Below are 18,157 nucleotides of genomic sequence, written 5' to 3' on the forward strand. Positions count from 1 at the left end.
TAAGTGAAATAAGTCAGGCAGAGAAGGATAGATACCATATGTTTGCACTCATAGGTCTAACAGGAGAGACCTGGCAGGGGACCATGGGGAGAGGAAGGGGGAAAGAGAGCGGGGGAGAGTGAGGGACACAGATCAAGGGAGACTACTGAATACTGAAAATGAACCATGGACTGAAGGGGGAGGGGGAGGGAGAGAGGGGTGATGGTCATGGGGGGGGCACTTGTGGGGAGAAGCACTGGGTGTTATATGGAAACCAGTTTGACAATAAACTATAAAAACAAAGAAACTCACTCAAAGTGTGTTATAGTTAAAACTCTGAACTCTGAGCTCATTTTCTTACAAATGAGCATTTTGGAGGGCATCTCACTTATTCTCAATACTAATCCTCTTAGGAAAAAAATCTTTGAAAAAAAACTCTTGGAATGGTCCAATTTATAAAAAAATCAAAACTTGTAATTTGTATCCCCTTTCCCAAATGCAAAAACAATGTTGGTGGGAAAAAAAAAGTAGAGGTCTTCGAGATTCAGACTTTGCTTCAAATTATGTGTCCCACTACTGACCAAGTATTGGACATAGAAGTAATAACACCCACCCCCTGCTAGAATGGCCTGAGGACTAAGTAAGATAACATCTGTAAAGTGGCTCAGACGGAGTATGAGATTGGTGACACATGGTAAACACACACACACACACACACACACACACACAACACTTTTTCTTTCCTTCCCTCCCCAAATGAACCCTCAAGCCCATATAAGAAACACTACTTAAGGAGCACCTGGGTGGCTCAGTCAGTTAGGTGTCTGGCTTCAGCTCAGGTCATGATCTCATGGTTCCTGGGTTCGGGCCCCATGTCAGGCTCTGAGCTGTCAGCACAGACAGCTGCTTCAGATTCTCTCTCTCTCTCTCTCTCTCTCTCTGCCTCTCCTCTGCTCACACTCTGTCTCTCTCAAAATAAATAAATAAACATTAAAAAACTTTTACAAAAAAAAAAAAAGAAACCCTACTTAAAAACTTGCCCCACATAATTTTACTTGTTAGGGACAAGGCAAAATATTTCAATTTAAATCAGAAATTAATTGATGGGTCCATCACAGGAATATACTGCTAATGTTGTCCTCACGTCTTAGGGTATCCTCAGATGATCTCACACAAGGGGGAAAGAGGAGTATGATGGCTTACCAGTGCTCTTCCTGGATCTTCATCAACGAGAGGACATTCATTACCAGGTAACTATACACCTGTGTGTGTGTCATCCTACTCGGCAGCCATTCATTTGTGGAATATGCCCCAGGACCTTGTCATTCTAAGCATGGTAAACGAACCCCAAGATCAATGATATGAATCAGCAGTGGAGACGGTGAGGAGGAATTTGAATAAATGTCCTGAAGACTGCTAACCCATAACCTTTCATGGAACAATCACTCATATTTCATAAATAGTGTCTAATTTCACTATAGTTGGCAGAATTCACAGGAGCAGCCTTAAGTAAAGGATCTAAGCCTCCTTATAAATGATATAGTCAAAGAATTAATCCCAAAACAGGCCTTCCTGTCCTCTTCTTTGCCTCCCTTACTCCTCAGGCCACACTTCATTTTCACCGTGCCCCTCTTGCTGTTAGGTTATGCATACGGGCCGTCTGCAGCGGTTTTCTCATACACAGCGAACAGCTGGCAGTGACCGGGCAGGCGTCTGAAGACTCTAAGAGTAAAGCTGAGCACTGCCCTGGCTGAGCTGTAACAAAAGCAGATGAGGAAAAAGACAAGGAAAAACACACACAAGCACTTCACTGGCCGTGGAACTTGACCCACCCACGCCTCACTGGGAAGCGAAACAAAGCCAAACAAATGATAGAAGGCAGTGGATATAAATGATGCTGGACTGGGCCACAGGAAAGCAGAGAACAAACATGGTCAACAATGGAATTAAGTCAGAACCGGAGGGTAAACATGAAATATAAGAGGTGGGGAGAAGGTGGGAAGTAAAAGATAGTGGATTCATCTATTCATTTCTCAAGTACGTATCAACTGCTCCCAAGGACAGGTATCCTTCTGAACCCTGAGCATTCGGCAATGAACAAACAAAACCCTTAGCCTTACAGTTGCTATGTAAGATAAATGAGTAACAATATGTATTATTAGATGCTGAAAAGTGGGAAGAATAAAATAAAGCAGGAAAGGGAGTAATGAGTGCTGGAGGTGGGGGTTATGATTTCATATATGATGTCCAGGGAAGGCCGCGGTGAGATGGTAGCATCAGAGGAAAAGCCTGGAGGAGGTGAGCAAGCAAGCTGTGCAGGTGTCTGGCTGGGAGCAAAGGGGGCAGCAAGTCTGTACCTCTGAGGCACGTGCACGACTGTAAGGATGGAGGAAGCCAGGGTGGGGAAATGAAGGAGGAGGAACAGCAGACGGGGAGGTTCCTGACATCATGGGCCAGAGCATGCAGGATCTTCTAGGCCGTTGTGAGACTTCATCTCTCCACCTATGCGAAGCCATTTAAGGATATTGAGCACATGGGTGACTGGATCAGTGTAGCTGTTGTGTTAAGAGCAGGCTGAAGAGGGGGTAAGAGTGGAAGCAGAGACATGATCAAGGAGTTGGAAGTTCAAGGGAGGGATGATGGTGCCTTGGGGCAAGGTAGCTATAGTGGAGGTTTAAAAACAAAGGTCAGATTCTGCATATATTTTTCTTGATTTTTTTAACTTTATTTTTGAGAGACACAGAGAGACAGAGCATGAATGGGGGAGGAGCAGAGGGAGAGGGAGACACAGAATTCAAAGCAGGCTCCAGACTCAGAACTGTCAGCACAGAACCTGACGCGGGGCTGAACCCACAAACTGTGAGACCATGACCTGAGTCAAAGTTGGATGCTTAAGCAGCTCAGCCACCCAGGTGCCCCTGATTCTGCATATATTCTAGTGGAAGAGAACTAAACCACGGTTTTTTTGGGGGGGGGATATTTCCAAGGAAAGGTGTGTAATTCTAGTTACCCTTATTTTGTATCGTTTTGAACCAACCAAATTGAAGACTGATCATTTATCTTTTGTAACCCAGAGCCTCTTTCAGGCCCTGGTAGCCACATATCAATTGAAACTCCAGATGGTAAGGTAAAACTGTATAACATTTATACGAATGCCAGACTTGAATATAGCACTTATCAAAATGTGGTCCATGGGCCGCCCACCTCCCAATCAGACAATTGTTAACAGTGCAGATCCAGGGCTCCCCTTGACAGTTAATCAGTTAGTTCTGACGCATACTGAAGTCTAAGAACCACTGCTCAAGAGGAGGAAAGGATTAAAGTTCAAGAACTTCTGACCTCCTGAAATAAACCAAATCCCAGAGCCTGGGAAAATCCTTACAAAACAGTCACCATCGACCACCTACGATTTCCAACATGTCACAAATCTGACAAACACCTCCACTCATTTATTCACTGGCTGAGTAGTCATTCCACTCCCTCTGTGCTAGGCTTTGTTCCAGCAAACAAGACAGAAATTACAAATTTACTAGGGATTTTTATTTTCCTGCACAAAAATATGCAAAACTAATGGAAATTAATAGGAAAATAGAATCTACTTAATGGAAATTTTGACTTCGGCACATTTCATGAGAACTACATTTGATCAATAAAATAAGACATTAATAGCATAGCAGCACTAGAACATTTATGTCTTACTGCTGAATGAGAATTCTCTGAGTTTAGAAACTTCCCTGGGTAAATGGTGTTGGCATAACTCAGTTTCATGCTCAAATGACTAAGTATCCAATTGCTGTTTCATTGCCTGGGGTCATCACTGCTCTGCAGCCTCACATGGTAAATATTCTAAGTGAGCTGAGTTAAAAAAAAAAAAAAACGGTTCCATATGGTTGCTTCCAAAGTACTTTCATTTCAGGTGCTAAACTGAAATCAGGGCACGTTAGAGGTGAGTAAATGCCAACCAAGTACTTGACAAAAGTTCAAATCCAGTTTTAGAATGCAGATCAGATTTCTTTCCCCAAATTCGTTAGACTTTTCTCCTCCTTGGAAACCTAGTACACACCCTTGCAGGCTGCAACGTTTCCAGCAGCCCACAAGCCATGTGTGCATTCTTGTCCTTAGTAAATAACTTTAATTAGCATGATGTAATAAATTTTAGCAGAAAGTGCATTATTCCACAGTGGCTTTTTCCAAGCATGTTGGCCGGCACCCTTTGTTGAAACAAAGGAACCAGCCACCTGCACCTCTGAGCACAAATTCAACACAAAGAGCCAATGTTCCAGAGGCTGCTCCTACCTGCCCAGTAGAGCCAGAGGGCAACGTTTGCCCAGTTTCTGTGGCCAGGGTCTTCTCTAATCAAAGAAAGTGGATCAAACACTACGTGCCCCAGCATGCCCTGCAGTTGGGTTTATAAGACACCTCTCTCCTGAAGGCCACTGGACTCTTGTCTTTTTTAACTTTTTAATGTTTATTTATTATTTTTGAGAGACAGAGACAGAGTGCGAGTAGGTGAAGGGCAGAGAGAGAGCGAGACACAATCTGAAGCAGGCTCCAGGCTCTGAGCTGTCAGCACAGAGCCTGACTCAGGGCTCAAACCCACAGACTGTGAGATCACGACCTGAGTGGATGTCAACCGCTTAACTCTTAACCCTTGGTTTTAATAAAGGATAAGAGAGTCCTCTCTGACTTTTTTTTTTTAAGGAATCAAGATTTTAAAATAGGTCAGGGGGGCGCCTGGGTGGCTCAGTCAGTTGAGCATCAAAAAAAAAAAAAACATTAAAAAAAGTTTTTTTAATAAGTCAGGGACAAAAAGTTCAAGACATGTTTGGGACCATCTCCTTTAAAAATGGGAATTTTTTAATATATGAAGATTGTTTTAAAAATTTTGTTTTAACATTTCTACTATGAAGTATGATGACCTAATGAAAATAACAGAAATGTTCATAATGAAAAATCAGATATCGCGATAGTTACTATGTCAAAAAAGGTTAATAATGTCCCCTCAGATATGTGAAAAAAAGTTCATTTTTTAAAGCTTTCTTTATATCAGATATTTTTCAATGAGCATTGACAATCATGAAGTATATCAATATGACTGCTATTCCCAACCCAATTTATTTATTCCACATTTACCTATTTAATCACTTTGGTCAGTTAAAAAACAGTAAGATCATTCATCTGTCCAAGATACACTGAAAATATTTCAATAGAAAATCTGATAAAATCAAAACTCGAAGTCTAGAAGTATATTAACCTATGGAATTTGCTTGAATTTCTGGATATGTCAAGTGGTGGCACTGGTGAAAGGTTTTTTTCCCTCTAAAAATAGGTTAGAATTTAATTTTCTATATATTTTTTCCCTCAACAAATAATTACTAAGAACACACCATAAGCCAGAAATTGTTCTAGAAACTGAGGTACGGAATTTTGAGCAAAAAAAACAAGAGCTGCCTGAAGCTACAGACTTCCAATTTGAGGGTTCGCTAGAATGACCTCAGGGCTGGCTGCACTAGAGGTGGAGGACCCACTCCTCAGAGGGTCTGGGTCGGCACGAGCATTCCCACGTCACAGTTCCCAGGTGGTTCAGATGCCACTGGTCTGAGAATTGCACTTTGAGAACTACAGGTCTAAAGGCCTGATAACAAATTGAGGCAGATGTTCAGAAAAAAAGGGGACCCTTTAGAAAATAAGGAACTAGCCTAAACAGCAGCAGGGCAGGGAGGGGGGTTCCCGATATCTGAATTAGGAGGGAGCTGACAAGTTTAAGGAAGTGAGCAGGAGAGCATTCCTGACATCGAGAGTCTGCCTGAAATCCTTATAACCAGAGAGAACTCAGGGTTCCGTCAGGTGAAAGGGACCCAGTACAGGTGACATGTAAGACACAGGGACATGCACCTCTTGAAAGTAGGCTAAAGAGACCAAGCAGGACCTCTCCTGCTGTGAGAAAGATTTGCAGTTTATATCCCAAGAGCAATGGGAAGACGTTTAAAGATGTTAAGCAAAGGAAATGCTATGGTCTGTTCTCTATGCTCTGTATAGCATGTGGAGTATACAGAGGACACCCAGAAGAAAAACAAGGTGGTCGCTTAATATATATTGTTTTAATTTTCTTAATTAAATTAATTTAAATTAATTAATTAATTTTCTTAATTTTTTAAGATGTTTTATTTATTTTTGAGAGAGAGAGAGAAGGGTGGGTGTGAGCAGGGGAGGGGCAGAGAGAGAGGGAGACACAGAATCCAAGGCAGGTTCCAGGCTCTGAGCTGTCAGCACAGCTTGAACTCATGATCCACGAGATCATGACCTGGGCCAAAGTTGGACTCTTAACTCAGCTACCCAGGTATTATTTTAAATGTAAGGAGAATCAGTGGTCAACGTCATGGCAGCAGCACAGAAGAGAAAGGTAAGAGCCTGTGTGTCAGGAAAGCTCCTGTCTTTAGCTCCTGCTCACGTAGGTGGCTCCGAGGATCACCGACCACCTGCTGTGCTTCAGACACTCTGGTTACAATCCTAATGGTCCAAGAGGCTGTTAATGAATTAACAGAATAGAGAGATCATTTCCTCATCCCTAGGGAACAAGGGGCATCAGACTGTGGAGTCAAGGTAGTCATCCTCAGCAAGCACACAGGCCTCCAGTTGTTCTTACACAAAGGGTGTTATTTTACAGTCAGCCCGTCTGCTCCGATAATGACCAGAGTTGTGTGGCATACTTGTATTTACTTGTCAACTGGCTTTTAAAAATGCATAAGGCTTGGATTAGAAAAAACTTGAAAGTTTAACTCATGGGACAATGAGAAGACCCCAATATAAACTACAGACCAACCTAACTGCACCATTTCCTCTCCTCCATACCCAGCCCCACGGCAAGTCAAATTGGTTCCACCTCCGTAATCCAAACAACTCTCACCATCTAGACCCAGCCACCATTATCTCTTGCCTGGGTGACTGCAACAGCTTCTTGCTTCCATTCCCTGTCCCTGGAGATCTGGCCTGGAGGACTGTTAGATTCTCATCTTAAACCACTCTTCCTTTCTTTCTCTCCTTCAAACATGCCAAGCTTTGTCTTGTATACAGGGCATTGCGTCTCCTGCTCGGGACGCTCTCCCTAACTCTTCACATGGTTGGCTCTTTCCCATTATTGAGATTTCAGCTTCTGACATGTCCTCTACTATGCACGCCATCACATGATCCTCTCTTACTGTTCTCATTTATCCCTATGTAAAATTAGTGTATTTCTTACTTTGCTCTTTTGTTCTCCTCTCTCTTCCTCCTGCAGAATGTAAGTCCCATGAATGCAGGGCTCTTGCTGGCTGTATACATTCCAGAATCTCTTACATTGTGCCTCAAATTCTTGCTGATTATGCATGCCTATGGGAACTAAACTTCAGAGAACTAAATTAGGACCTTGTTGTTTTGACGTGTGCTACCCTTAAATACTGTTTCATAACTAAGGGCAAACTGATTACATCAGGGCTTTAATGTATATGCAACTTTCCTGGGTATCTTGGTTAAAATACAGATTTTAATTTCTAACAACATGTCTCCTGTGTGTTCAGACAATATTAGAAGAGGAATCACTCTTAAATACTGTGATAGGCATATCAATGGCCTCCCAGAGAGGGCTATTCTAATCCCCAGGACCTGTGAATATTTTACAGTTGCATGGCAAAAGGGAATTAAGACTGGCAGTCAGCTGACCCTAAAATAGATTATTCAGATAGGCCCACTGTCATTCCAAGGGTCTTTATATATGACACAGGGAGAGGGCTCTGTGAGGGGAATCTGTGTCAGAGCAAGACTGGTGAGAATGACTCCATGGTCATTGCTGGCTTTGAGATGGAAAGGCGACCAGAGCTAAGGAACGTGGCAGGTAAATATGGTCTCTGGTTCAAAGCACTACCACTATTCATAAATTGGTACCTGTTCTCTCCAAACACCCAGCTACAACAAGGGGCACCTGAGGCTCAGTCAGTTAAGCATCTGGCTCTTGATTTTTAGCTCAAGTCATGATCTCGAGGTTTACGGGATCCAGCCCAACGTCGGCTCTGTGCTCACAATGTGGAGCCAGCATGAGATTCTCTCTCTACCCCTCTTCTTCACTCTCTTTCTCAAAATAAATAATAAACATTTTTTAAAAACACAAAATACTCAGCTACAACAAGAAAATGGATATTTCATCCAAGTGCAGGTAATTTCAAGTCCTTACTTGGATATTGGATACTTGGACAATGGATTGGAATAGAAATCAAAGCATCAGTCCTGATTTGTGGGTTGTCTTAGGGCTGTGAACCAGAGGCCATATTTCTCTGTGTTTCAGGCCAGAGAAGAAGATGACAGAGCATAGACTTCCCTCATTCTTTTCTCCTTGTCCACAAATGGCTCGGGCTGCCCCTAGGGATTCTGCTGCAGTGTGTGACAGCCGCCAGCAAGGTCTGATAAGGAGGCAGCTTCTCGCCTCTGCTGACTAGAATATAGTAGGTTGTGAATTTTTTAAAAATGTTTTTCATGAAAATCTTTAGAAGCCAATCCATAGAGGAGAAGGGAATAGATAAGTATCTTCCCCTTGTCTGAGGCTGTTGGAAAACATTCCAGTGTGTTAAAATATCAAATACTGAGGTTTGCCCTTATGAAAGGATTCTCTTAAAATCAGATCTTGAGCACATTCCTGTTTCCTGCAGAAGCTCTGGTATTTGAACAAATGGCACAATCCTTTGCCTCTCCCTTTTTATCCCCTCTTTTATGTCTTGTCAATGTCCAGTGGCATTGTTCTGAAGAGCTAAAGCCCCTGTCTTCAACGGTAGCGTTTTCGTCGTCAAGAAAACACTTTGGGCATTTTTCTTTGTTTTGCATCTACCAACTAGCCATCACTTCAAGTTTCCTTTTAATACTATGAAATTACTCCTTCAGAGCACTGGGTGGCTCAGTTGGTTAAGCATTCGACCTGAGCTCAGAGCATGATCTTGCGGTTTCTGAGTTCAAGCCCCACATCAGCACACATCAGGCTCTATGCTGACAGCTAGCTCAGAGCCTGGAGTCTGTCTTCAGATTTTGTATCTCCCTCTCTCTGACTCTCCCCTGCTCACACTGTCTCTCTCTGTCTGTCTCAAAAATTAATAAAGCATTGAAAAGAAAAAGAAATTACTCCTTAATCTTGAACCCTTTTGCCCTTATCTGAGTTCTAGGGGAGGAGGACCTCAGAAAAGCTGACCGTTCTATTCCACTAATGGCTCCAGGACCATTTTTTACAGGGCTCATCAGGAAAAGATGAATGCCCAGAAAATACAAAAGTCACAAAATGGCCCAAAGCAGCGAGCGGGGAGTGCGGTGGAGGAGAGGCAGGTGTGGCTGTGCTATCAGAGTGATTAGATTACTAGTGGAGCTCAGAAAACTCCCAGGCCCATTTTATTGTGGGTTGTCAGCACTGAAGAGGGACTTAGGTCCTAGGATAGAACTGTTTGGAAGAACAAGGCAAACACGTCACAGGCACCATCATCCTGACCGCCAGCAATAACTACCGATACTTTAGCAGAAGTACTAAAAATGTCAGGAGCCCTTCCTTTTTGAAAAGAGTAGCCTCCTCAGAGGAAGCCAGGAGAGACAAATTCGGAGCTCCCTGATCAGTTAGGGTTGGCTTTTTTCCTGCAATCAAATCAAAACAACCCTCCTTCCTCTTCCCAACTTCTCTGTTTTCAAACTGCGGAATCCAATCCCTTCATTTGCAATGGAAATGTGAATAACCTACTTTGCCAGCCGAAAAAGGTCTCTATGCAAAGGTTGAAAGGTAGTCTTTCTTCATTGAGCCAGGAGATGAGAGTAAAGGCAAAAAGCCCTGGAGCTGGAGCCGCTTATAGAAGAAGAGTTGCAGAAGTTTGCAATTTTAATTCCGGGATTCAAGTTGACAGTAATGAAAGGTCACGCCGGTTAAGAGAATTCTGCTACTGTTAGCAGATATCATGCAGACATCAGTAATACGGAATGATGGGTTGTCTTGGCATAGGGCTGCACGAGAAGGCTCCATTTACTCTTCTCTGTTGTCCTCCTGTTTCCTGGCTTCACCTTTCCAAAACATACAGGAGTTTATATTATATATATTTTTTACTCTTTTAAAATGTTCATTTATTTTTTGAAAGAGAGACAGAGACAGAGTACGGCAGGGGAGGGGCAGAGAGAGTGGGAGACACAGAATCGGAAGCAGGCTCCAGGCTCTGAGCTATCAATACAGAGCCCGACAATGAGGTCTCCAACTCAGGACCCATTAGATCATGACCTGAGCCGAAATGGGACACTTAACCGACTGAGCCACCCAGGGACCCCTGTTTTTATATTTTTGTTGGAAGTAAAATTATGATAACATTATAAATGTATTATGCACTTATTATATAAAGTTTAGAAAGTATACAGAACTACAACCATAAAATAAATCACCATCTTTTTTTCCCAGAAATTCGTCAATTTGTTACCTTTCCATACTTAATTTATAACTATTTTATTAAAAGCACATTAAGTTTTAAATTCAATTTTGTAACCAACCTTGAAATTGTTGATCTCATTGCTAGAATTTAACATTATGACAAAATCCATGTGTGTTATGGGGAGAACTAAATGTGTGAGACAGCAAATTAGCATTTTTATTCTGCCTCAATTTCTCATCTCTTTGAAGATATTCTTTCAAATGATTTAGGCTCCTGCCCTTTAATGTGGAAATATGCACCACAGGGTGTTGTTTCTTGGTATAAATTTTTTTAATGTTTATTTATTTTTGAGAGAAAGAGACAAAGCACGAGCAGGGGAGGGGCAGAGAGAGAGGGAGACAGAATCTAAAGCAGGCTTCAGGCTCTGAGCTGTCAACACAGAGGCTGAGATGAGGCTCGAACCCACTGACTGTGAGATCATGACCTGAGCCAAAGTCAGATGCTTAACCCACTGAGCCACCCAGGCACCCCACAGGGTATTGTTTTTAATGCTGCTGTCACGATGCAGTCCAGAGTCGGCCGGATTTGGAGCCTGGACATTTTTCAGCAAGCCTACCCACGGCAGAAGTAACACAATGTCAGGAAGCTCAGCCGCGGCCAAATATGGCTGAGTTGGGTTGCATTTTTCTCTGGTTTAGTTTGTGGCATGTAGCAGCCCCTGAAGTTTGTGTTGGGTTACATCGTACAGCCGTGTTTCTCATTTGCCTTTATCGAGTCCAAAGAGACAGAATCACTTCGGGAAGAGTGGGCTGGGGTTTTTGGTTTCCAGGAAAGGGATCGGATATCCACTTAATTACACTGTAAGTCATTACTAAAACTAGAGAGAGAGCTCTATTGCAACTAATATTTGACATCCGTTCTGTCTACGGATGCAGACCATACATAGCTCCATTCCATCTGTCCCGCTGTCTCATGTCTGTGAATATTACACTTTTATAAGATCAAATAAAAATTGTTTCTTCCGGCCACCTCAGTAGCATGATAAGATTGAGGAACTCATTTCTTCCCAAGTCCATTATTCATAGCAGACGTCATTATGTGGGTAATTCCCATCTGCTGAGCAGCTGCAGTTCAGGCCACAAAGTACAAACTACACCTAAGCATTTTACAGTTAGTTCTGGATCCACTATCGCTCATATCACCTCCCTGGGAGCCTTAAAGGAACAGGAGCCCTGGGCCCTCCTCTGCATCGTTCGCCGGCACCTGTCACCCCCGTGTTAAGTCTCTCCTGGCCAGCACTCTTCACGTGCTGTGTGTCCGTCAGCATGTTGCAGGATTTGATTTCTGCCCAGCCAGAGTCTGTTTTGGGAAGCTTATGATCCTACGTCTTCATTTAGGTTGAAACTCCAGTTTATATAGAAGTTTGCCATTCCTCAGTTTTGTAAAGACACGAATCCATATTATATATACTGTTTGATTTTTTAAAAAAACCTTGTTATATATTATAATATAATATTTCATGTTCCAAAAAACCAAACTTTCAGGAAATCAGTTTTCTATGTATCAAACATAAAAATCTTTAAGCTATTTGAACCATATGTTCATTTCTTCGGTGTCCCTGTGGCTTCTAAACATCACAAGATTGTAAACTGAGAAGACTGGATGTGGAATCTATTTTTTATCACCCATTTTATAGCTTGGTCAGGGCAGCTGGATAGTTGCTAAGGGGTCTGCTCTAGGCTGGGTGGGGAACTTTTTTGGTGGCTGAGAGGGAATGGTGGTCAAATGCCTGTTTCCTTTTTTCATGGGGGAAGGTCCATATGTGACATTTAAATGGACCCAGGAAAGTCTGTTATAATTACCATTGACAAGGCACAGTGTGTATTAAATCCTTGTCCCTTTTCTCTGACTTGGGACTGCCTAGGGAGCACTTTAGTGATTGGATGTCCTAAGTCATGTATAGGTCCCATCTAGACTTCAGATCCTTCTGTACATGTGGGACACTTGACCACCTCTCCACAGAACGCAGCCTCGCTTCTGCACCTCTAGCCCACTACTGTTTGCCAATATTCCCAAACATCTCCCTGCTTCCATCTTCTCCTGAAATCTGTCTTCTGTAAGTTTCCTAGTGGCCCGTACCATCATGTGCCTTTCTTTTGCCTAAAACCTTCCATAGCTGCTTCCCTTTCCCTACTGGGTGGATTTTAAGCTTCTTAAAATGGTTCACAAGGTTCCTGCGTGCTTCTTCAGCTCGAGGCTCACCCCCATTTACATGTTCTACCCTTAGAATTCCAGTGCTCTGAGCTTCCTCCACAAAACCTATGGAAATAGCTGCATATCCTTGTGAAAGTTACCTTTGTCTGCTAAGCTCCTCGCATACTTCGTGTTTAATCCCTCCCTTCTGAAGTTCACTGCAGGAAACATCTATCCTTGAAGCTCTCACGCATCCTCAGAGTATGGCTGAAACCTCTCGCCTGAGTTCACACGGTGACGGGTCACTATTGGAAGACACAGTTTGAATCAGTTTGCAGCCACAGGTGATTGACCTGACAATAACTTCTTAAGCCTTTGTGCCTTCAGTGCCAACAAGTCAGATTACAATATTGCAGGCTAAGTTTTATTGCCAGTGTTCTATTAGACCCACTGTTCCATCAGATGTACAAAAGAATCATCTTCAAAATTCCTCTGGGAAGGGATATACAATTCAAAGGTAATGATGTTTTAAAATTTCCAACACATTCACCTTTGCTGTAGCTGTTTACATAACTTGTGAGGGTTTCCCCCCCCTAATTATTCACTTTATTCCAGAATCCTTCAAAGTGCCATTCATATTCAGTCAGAATGATTCTGCCTATGGCAAAAACATATGGATGACTTCTGTGTTATTCAGCGACCCTATGTTATACTTGGGGAGGGGGGTTGTTGGCTGAACTCTGTAAAAGGCCAGATGATAAATATTTTAGGCTTTGTGGGGTCAGATGGTTTCTGTCACAACTACTCAGCTCTGCAGTTATAGCAGGAATGCAGCCACAGACAAGAAGCAAACAAGTTAGCGTGCTACATTATAATAAAACTTTATAAAAAACAGACAACCTAGGACCACAGTTTGTTGACTCCCTGGGTCATTTATAGACTTATTTCTGTGGAAGAATATTTGGTCATGTTCTGTTATGGTACAGAAACACTTTCCGAGTGGCTTGTTCCCTGAGAATATCTTTCTAATTATACAATTCTTAGGTAAATACTTTGAAGGATATTTGTACCATATCTTATTATGAAATTTTATCAGAAACAGAAGCTAAGGGAATAAGATTATATAAAAATTCATTTGTCTTACTAACAACCCTCACAGCTCAGCATATCAGGAGTTGCATCCCAAGTGAACCAGAAATTTCTATATGCTGCCCTGGCATTCAATAATGGAGAGCTATAAAAGTGTTCACGCTCCTTACCAGTACAATAATTTTTAGGAAACATCCCACAGTAATGACTCCAAGAGAACAAATCCCTTGTGTGGGCAGTGATATTTAGGACTGAAATATTTATTAACATTGAAATTCTAAAGTAACTCAGTCGAAAATGGAACTGTAGCATGGAGGAATTCTGTAGAATTGTTCTATGTGGGGACTGAAGTATATTGAAATTTGGAAATATCCATATATAAATTACAAAGTCAGGGGCGCCTGGGTGGCTCAGTTGGTTGAGTGTCCGACTCCAGCTCAGGTCATGATCTCCCTCTTTGTCAGTTAAAGCCCCATGGCGGGCTCTGTGCTGACAGCTCAGAGCTTCCGATTCTGTGTCTCCTCCTCTTGCTGTCCCTTCTCGGCTCACATTCTGTCTGTCTGTTGTGAAATAAACATAAAATTTTTTAATAAAATAAAATTACAAAGTCGATGGAAAGAGTATGTCTAAGTGATATCAAGCATAAAAATCAATATACATGAATTCCGTCATTTGGTATTCAATAAATGTTTATTGAATAGGAGTTTACTCTGAGCAGGTCTCTGCTCTAGCACTGAAAAGACAATAATGAATAAAAGAGACCAAAATTGCTGCCCGCAGAGAGCCAGTATTCTTATGGGAGGGAGACAGATACAGAGGATTGAAGGCATTTTAACAAATGATATATTTGGAAATTTATTATGAGATCCTCTCCTCCCCCCATAAAACTGTTTATATAAAGAAGCTTTTTGCCCTTCATTTGGTATGTTTCCATTTTTAGGAATAAGAATTTCTCTGATCACGTCATTCAACCAGTGTTCATAGAGTTCTATGTGCCAAACACTCCTCCAGGCACATGGACTGTAACACAAAGAAAGTACACAAGCACACCGATTCTCGTGGAGCTGCAGTCCAGTGAGAGAGACTGAATATAGACAAATAAGTAAAATGTGTACAAGGTTAGATGGGGACTAAGGAGCAGAGATAAGAAAGCAGGATATGAATGTTGGGAGAGCATAGACCTTTAGATCAAGTGGTTAGGAAGGACTCCTTGAGAAGTGACTTCTGAGTAAAAAGTTAAGGAAAATGTGCTAACATTTACATAACACAGTGTCAGGCACATACTAGTGTGATGGTGGGGGGAGGGGAGGGGAACTCAGTCTAGACCAGGGAACCAGCAAGTGCAAAGGCCCTGAGGGGAGAATGTGCCTGACATATTCGAGGAATATCAGTGGCCAGTGGCTGGAGAGTGTAGTGAGAACAGGAAAGAACAGTTGGAAATGAGATCAAAGGGAAACAAGACCAGCTCGCATCTGGCCTTTGAAGTCATTGGAAGGATATTGGCGTTTACCCTGAATAATGAAAAGTTATTGGAGCGGGGTGCCTGGGTGGCTCAGTTGGCTGAATGTCTGAGTCCTGATTTCATCTCAAGTCATGATCTCGTAGTTTGTGAGTTTAAGTCCCGTCTCTGGCTCTGTGCTGACAGTGAGGCGCCTGCTTGGGATTCTCTCTCCCTCTCTCTGCCCTTCCCTGGCTCTCACTCTCCCTCAAAATAAATAAATAAACTTTAAAAAAACATGTTTTTAAAGATATTGGAGAGTTTTGAGCCAAGGAGAGAGATATCACACTTGCAGTAAGGTAATACGGGCTGTTACAACAGACTGCAGAGTCAGGGAGGCTTTGAGGAGACCGTTGCAGTAATTTAGATGAGAGAAGATGGCTTGGAGCAGGAGGTTAGTTGGGTAGGGTAAGGATCTTAGGCTGTGGTGGCAGAGGAAAGGAAAGAGGAGTGTCAGTATTCCCACTGCCAGAGCCCAGCTGCCACACAGAACCAGTAACTCGGGAGCGGTGACCATTCCTGAACGGTGACTATACTGCTGGCGGGAAACAGTGTCGCATACTAGGTGCTTAATGTAGGCTAATGAAGTGTTGCAAAACCAAAAAGAAATATGCAAGCAAATCTCTGTTTTATAGCTGTTCTTGCCACCAGTCCTCACCATTTTGCCCTCATTTTCCCTCCTTTGGTTCTTTATATGTGAATTAGCCCCTCCCGTGTTTGTTGATGTCCCAAGAAGACTTCCATTTTCAATGGCCTGCATTAAGTTAAATAAAACCACAAAACAGTAAAAATTGCATCCACCCATTTCTATCCCATATCTTTGCAAACCGAATGCACTGTTATTGCCTTTTACTGTCAAAAAGCCTGATTATAACCATATGTAACTTTTTCTAGGGAACAACTTAATTCCTTATTGAAGACTTATAACATTTTTTATGAGAACCAGAAAAACTTGCAGATTCTGTGTGGACAGGTAAGCCCACCAAACAAATGCAAAACAGTTTAATTCACAGAAAGAAATCCCATAAAGGTATAAAGAAATCCGGATGAGTTGGAGTCTATAATCTAGCAGCACAAGTGGTCGAGAAAAACAGGTGAATCTTTGACTTGATCATGACTTTCATATTTAGACAATATCACAAAATCCCAGGCCTGGAACATGTGACTTTTTAAGCAGCTTTGGGGATAGGAAAGCATTTAAAAATAATTTTAATGACCTGTGTATTTTCTGCTTTTAAAGCAGTGTATAAATATCTTTTGAACAGCAATTCCACTAGAAATCTACTATAATACTTTCTTACAAATGTGCCAGAAAGCATAGAGAAGGTGGTGTCATCCTATAGTGACACCATTTGTAATAGAGAGAATTTGAAGATATTTTAAATCCATACCAATGAGGGATTGCTCAAATAAATATGACATAGGCTGTAACATAGTTTGATTTGGTTGTTAAGGTGAATCAGTTAGATTCCAATGAATGTGTACTATGTTATAATTACAAATTTTAAAATGTGAAAGAAACACTTCAGAAAAGTCCTGAATCTAGAAAGCATTTTTAGGAGTGCAAACTGGCCTTAGATTTTGCTTTTCTTCCTCTTCTTCTCCTTCGTTGAAAGCTTCATTCTCCACAGATCTCTCCACTTAGTCTTGTATTCTATTGGGGCTCATTTCACATGTTTAGAATATCTTCCTGGCCCTGGGGAACATTAGACTTCTCTACTTCTGATTAAACTCTTCACATTTGATGGCACAGCATTGAGTTTAGGCCACTGTGATTCGGCTTAAAATTGTAGTTGAACAGAGGAAAACTTACAGCCACTCTGGCTTTTACTAGTGAAGTTAAATGATTTAGTTTGACTGAATATTTCAATTACCTTCCCAAATGTAATAGAAGAAGGAAATAACTCATCTCTTTACAAAGAAATGGGCCTAATTTTTAATTATTTCAGTATCATCCCATACTTAGATCTCTAAGTTTAGAGATCTTATCATTGTAAAGATAATTTAAGAAAATATCAAAACTTTAAAAAATGATTATTTGTATTTTAGTTCAGTTTCTACAAAGTTCATGATGTGAAGAAGTTTGTTTCCTTTAGGAACATGTTCAAATTTTGATGTTACGAATATATAATGTGAGGCATATTCTTTCTGACTCTGCAAATTGGTGTTCAATTTACAATACAAAAGTCATTTAGTTTTTTTAAATTACATGAAGTAAAGTACAGAGTGAGACTATCATATTGCTTAACCTTTCCATCTTTACTCACTGGTCAATAAAGTGAGAGTCCAGAATTTTGAAAACATTCTGAGTTACAATAACAGACACTGTTAAAGGGGCAATATGGAGAATGACAGCTTTCTTAATCTCTGGTTAATTAAGCAAATATTGTATTTGTGTACCATGTGCCAGACACTGTTTTAAAAGCTGCAGATAAAGCAATGAAGAAATAGGACATAATGTGCTTCCTTTATGAGCATAGAGACAAGAAACAAAATATGTAGTTTATCAAATGGTAATAAAGGCTGTAGACAACAGGGGAAGAGGAGCGTTTGACCAGAGGCTCTGAAGGATGTGAAGAAGCAAACCTTGTGGGAGTCTGTGGGACACACGTTCAGGCAGAGACAGCAGCCCAAACAAGGGGCCTAAGCTGGGCTAGCGTTGTTCAAGTACAGCACAAGCCAGTGGAGCAGGAAGCTTATGAGAACAGGGAATTAGTAGACAATGCAGCTAGAGAGATAACTGTGGAAAGAAAGTGCCAGAGCGTGTGGGTCTTTAGAGCGTTGTGAAGACCGTAGCGTGTACTTGGAATGAGACGGAAAGCCACCGGGGACTTTTGAGCAGAACAGCGACATTATCTAAAAGGATTCATCTTACAAGAATCTCTCTGGCTATGGGACTATATGAAAGGGCAAGGGACAGATGAGAAAGAAAACCCCTGCAGTAATCCAGGCAAACAATGAAATGGCGTGGACCAGAACTATGGTA

At 41.7% G+C, this 18,157-nt stretch overlaps 1 protein-coding gene across 1 annotated transcript in view; it reads left to right on the top strand.

Moving 5' to 3' along the window:
• The window catches only part of RASSF6 (Ras association domain family member 6), a 50,620-nt gene that overhangs the window by 12,934 nt on the left and 19,529 nt on the right, over positions 1-18,157 (top strand). Inside the window, exons 3-4 of the mRNA XM_029951795.1 lie at positions 1,131-1,229; positions 16,066-16,144. Coding sequence (XP_029807655.1) covers positions 1,131-1,229; positions 16,066-16,144 — 178 coding nt within the window. The remainder of the gene's footprint in view (positions 1-1,130; positions 1,230-16,065; positions 16,145-18,157) is intronic.

This window comes from Suricata suricatta, chromosome 1 (assembly GCF_006229205.1).
Source record: "Suricata suricatta isolate VVHF042 chromosome 1, meerkat_22Aug2017_6uvM2_HiC, whole genome shotgun sequence".
Taxonomy (NCBI): domain Eukaryota; kingdom Metazoa; phylum Chordata; class Mammalia; order Carnivora; family Herpestidae; genus Suricata; species Suricata suricatta.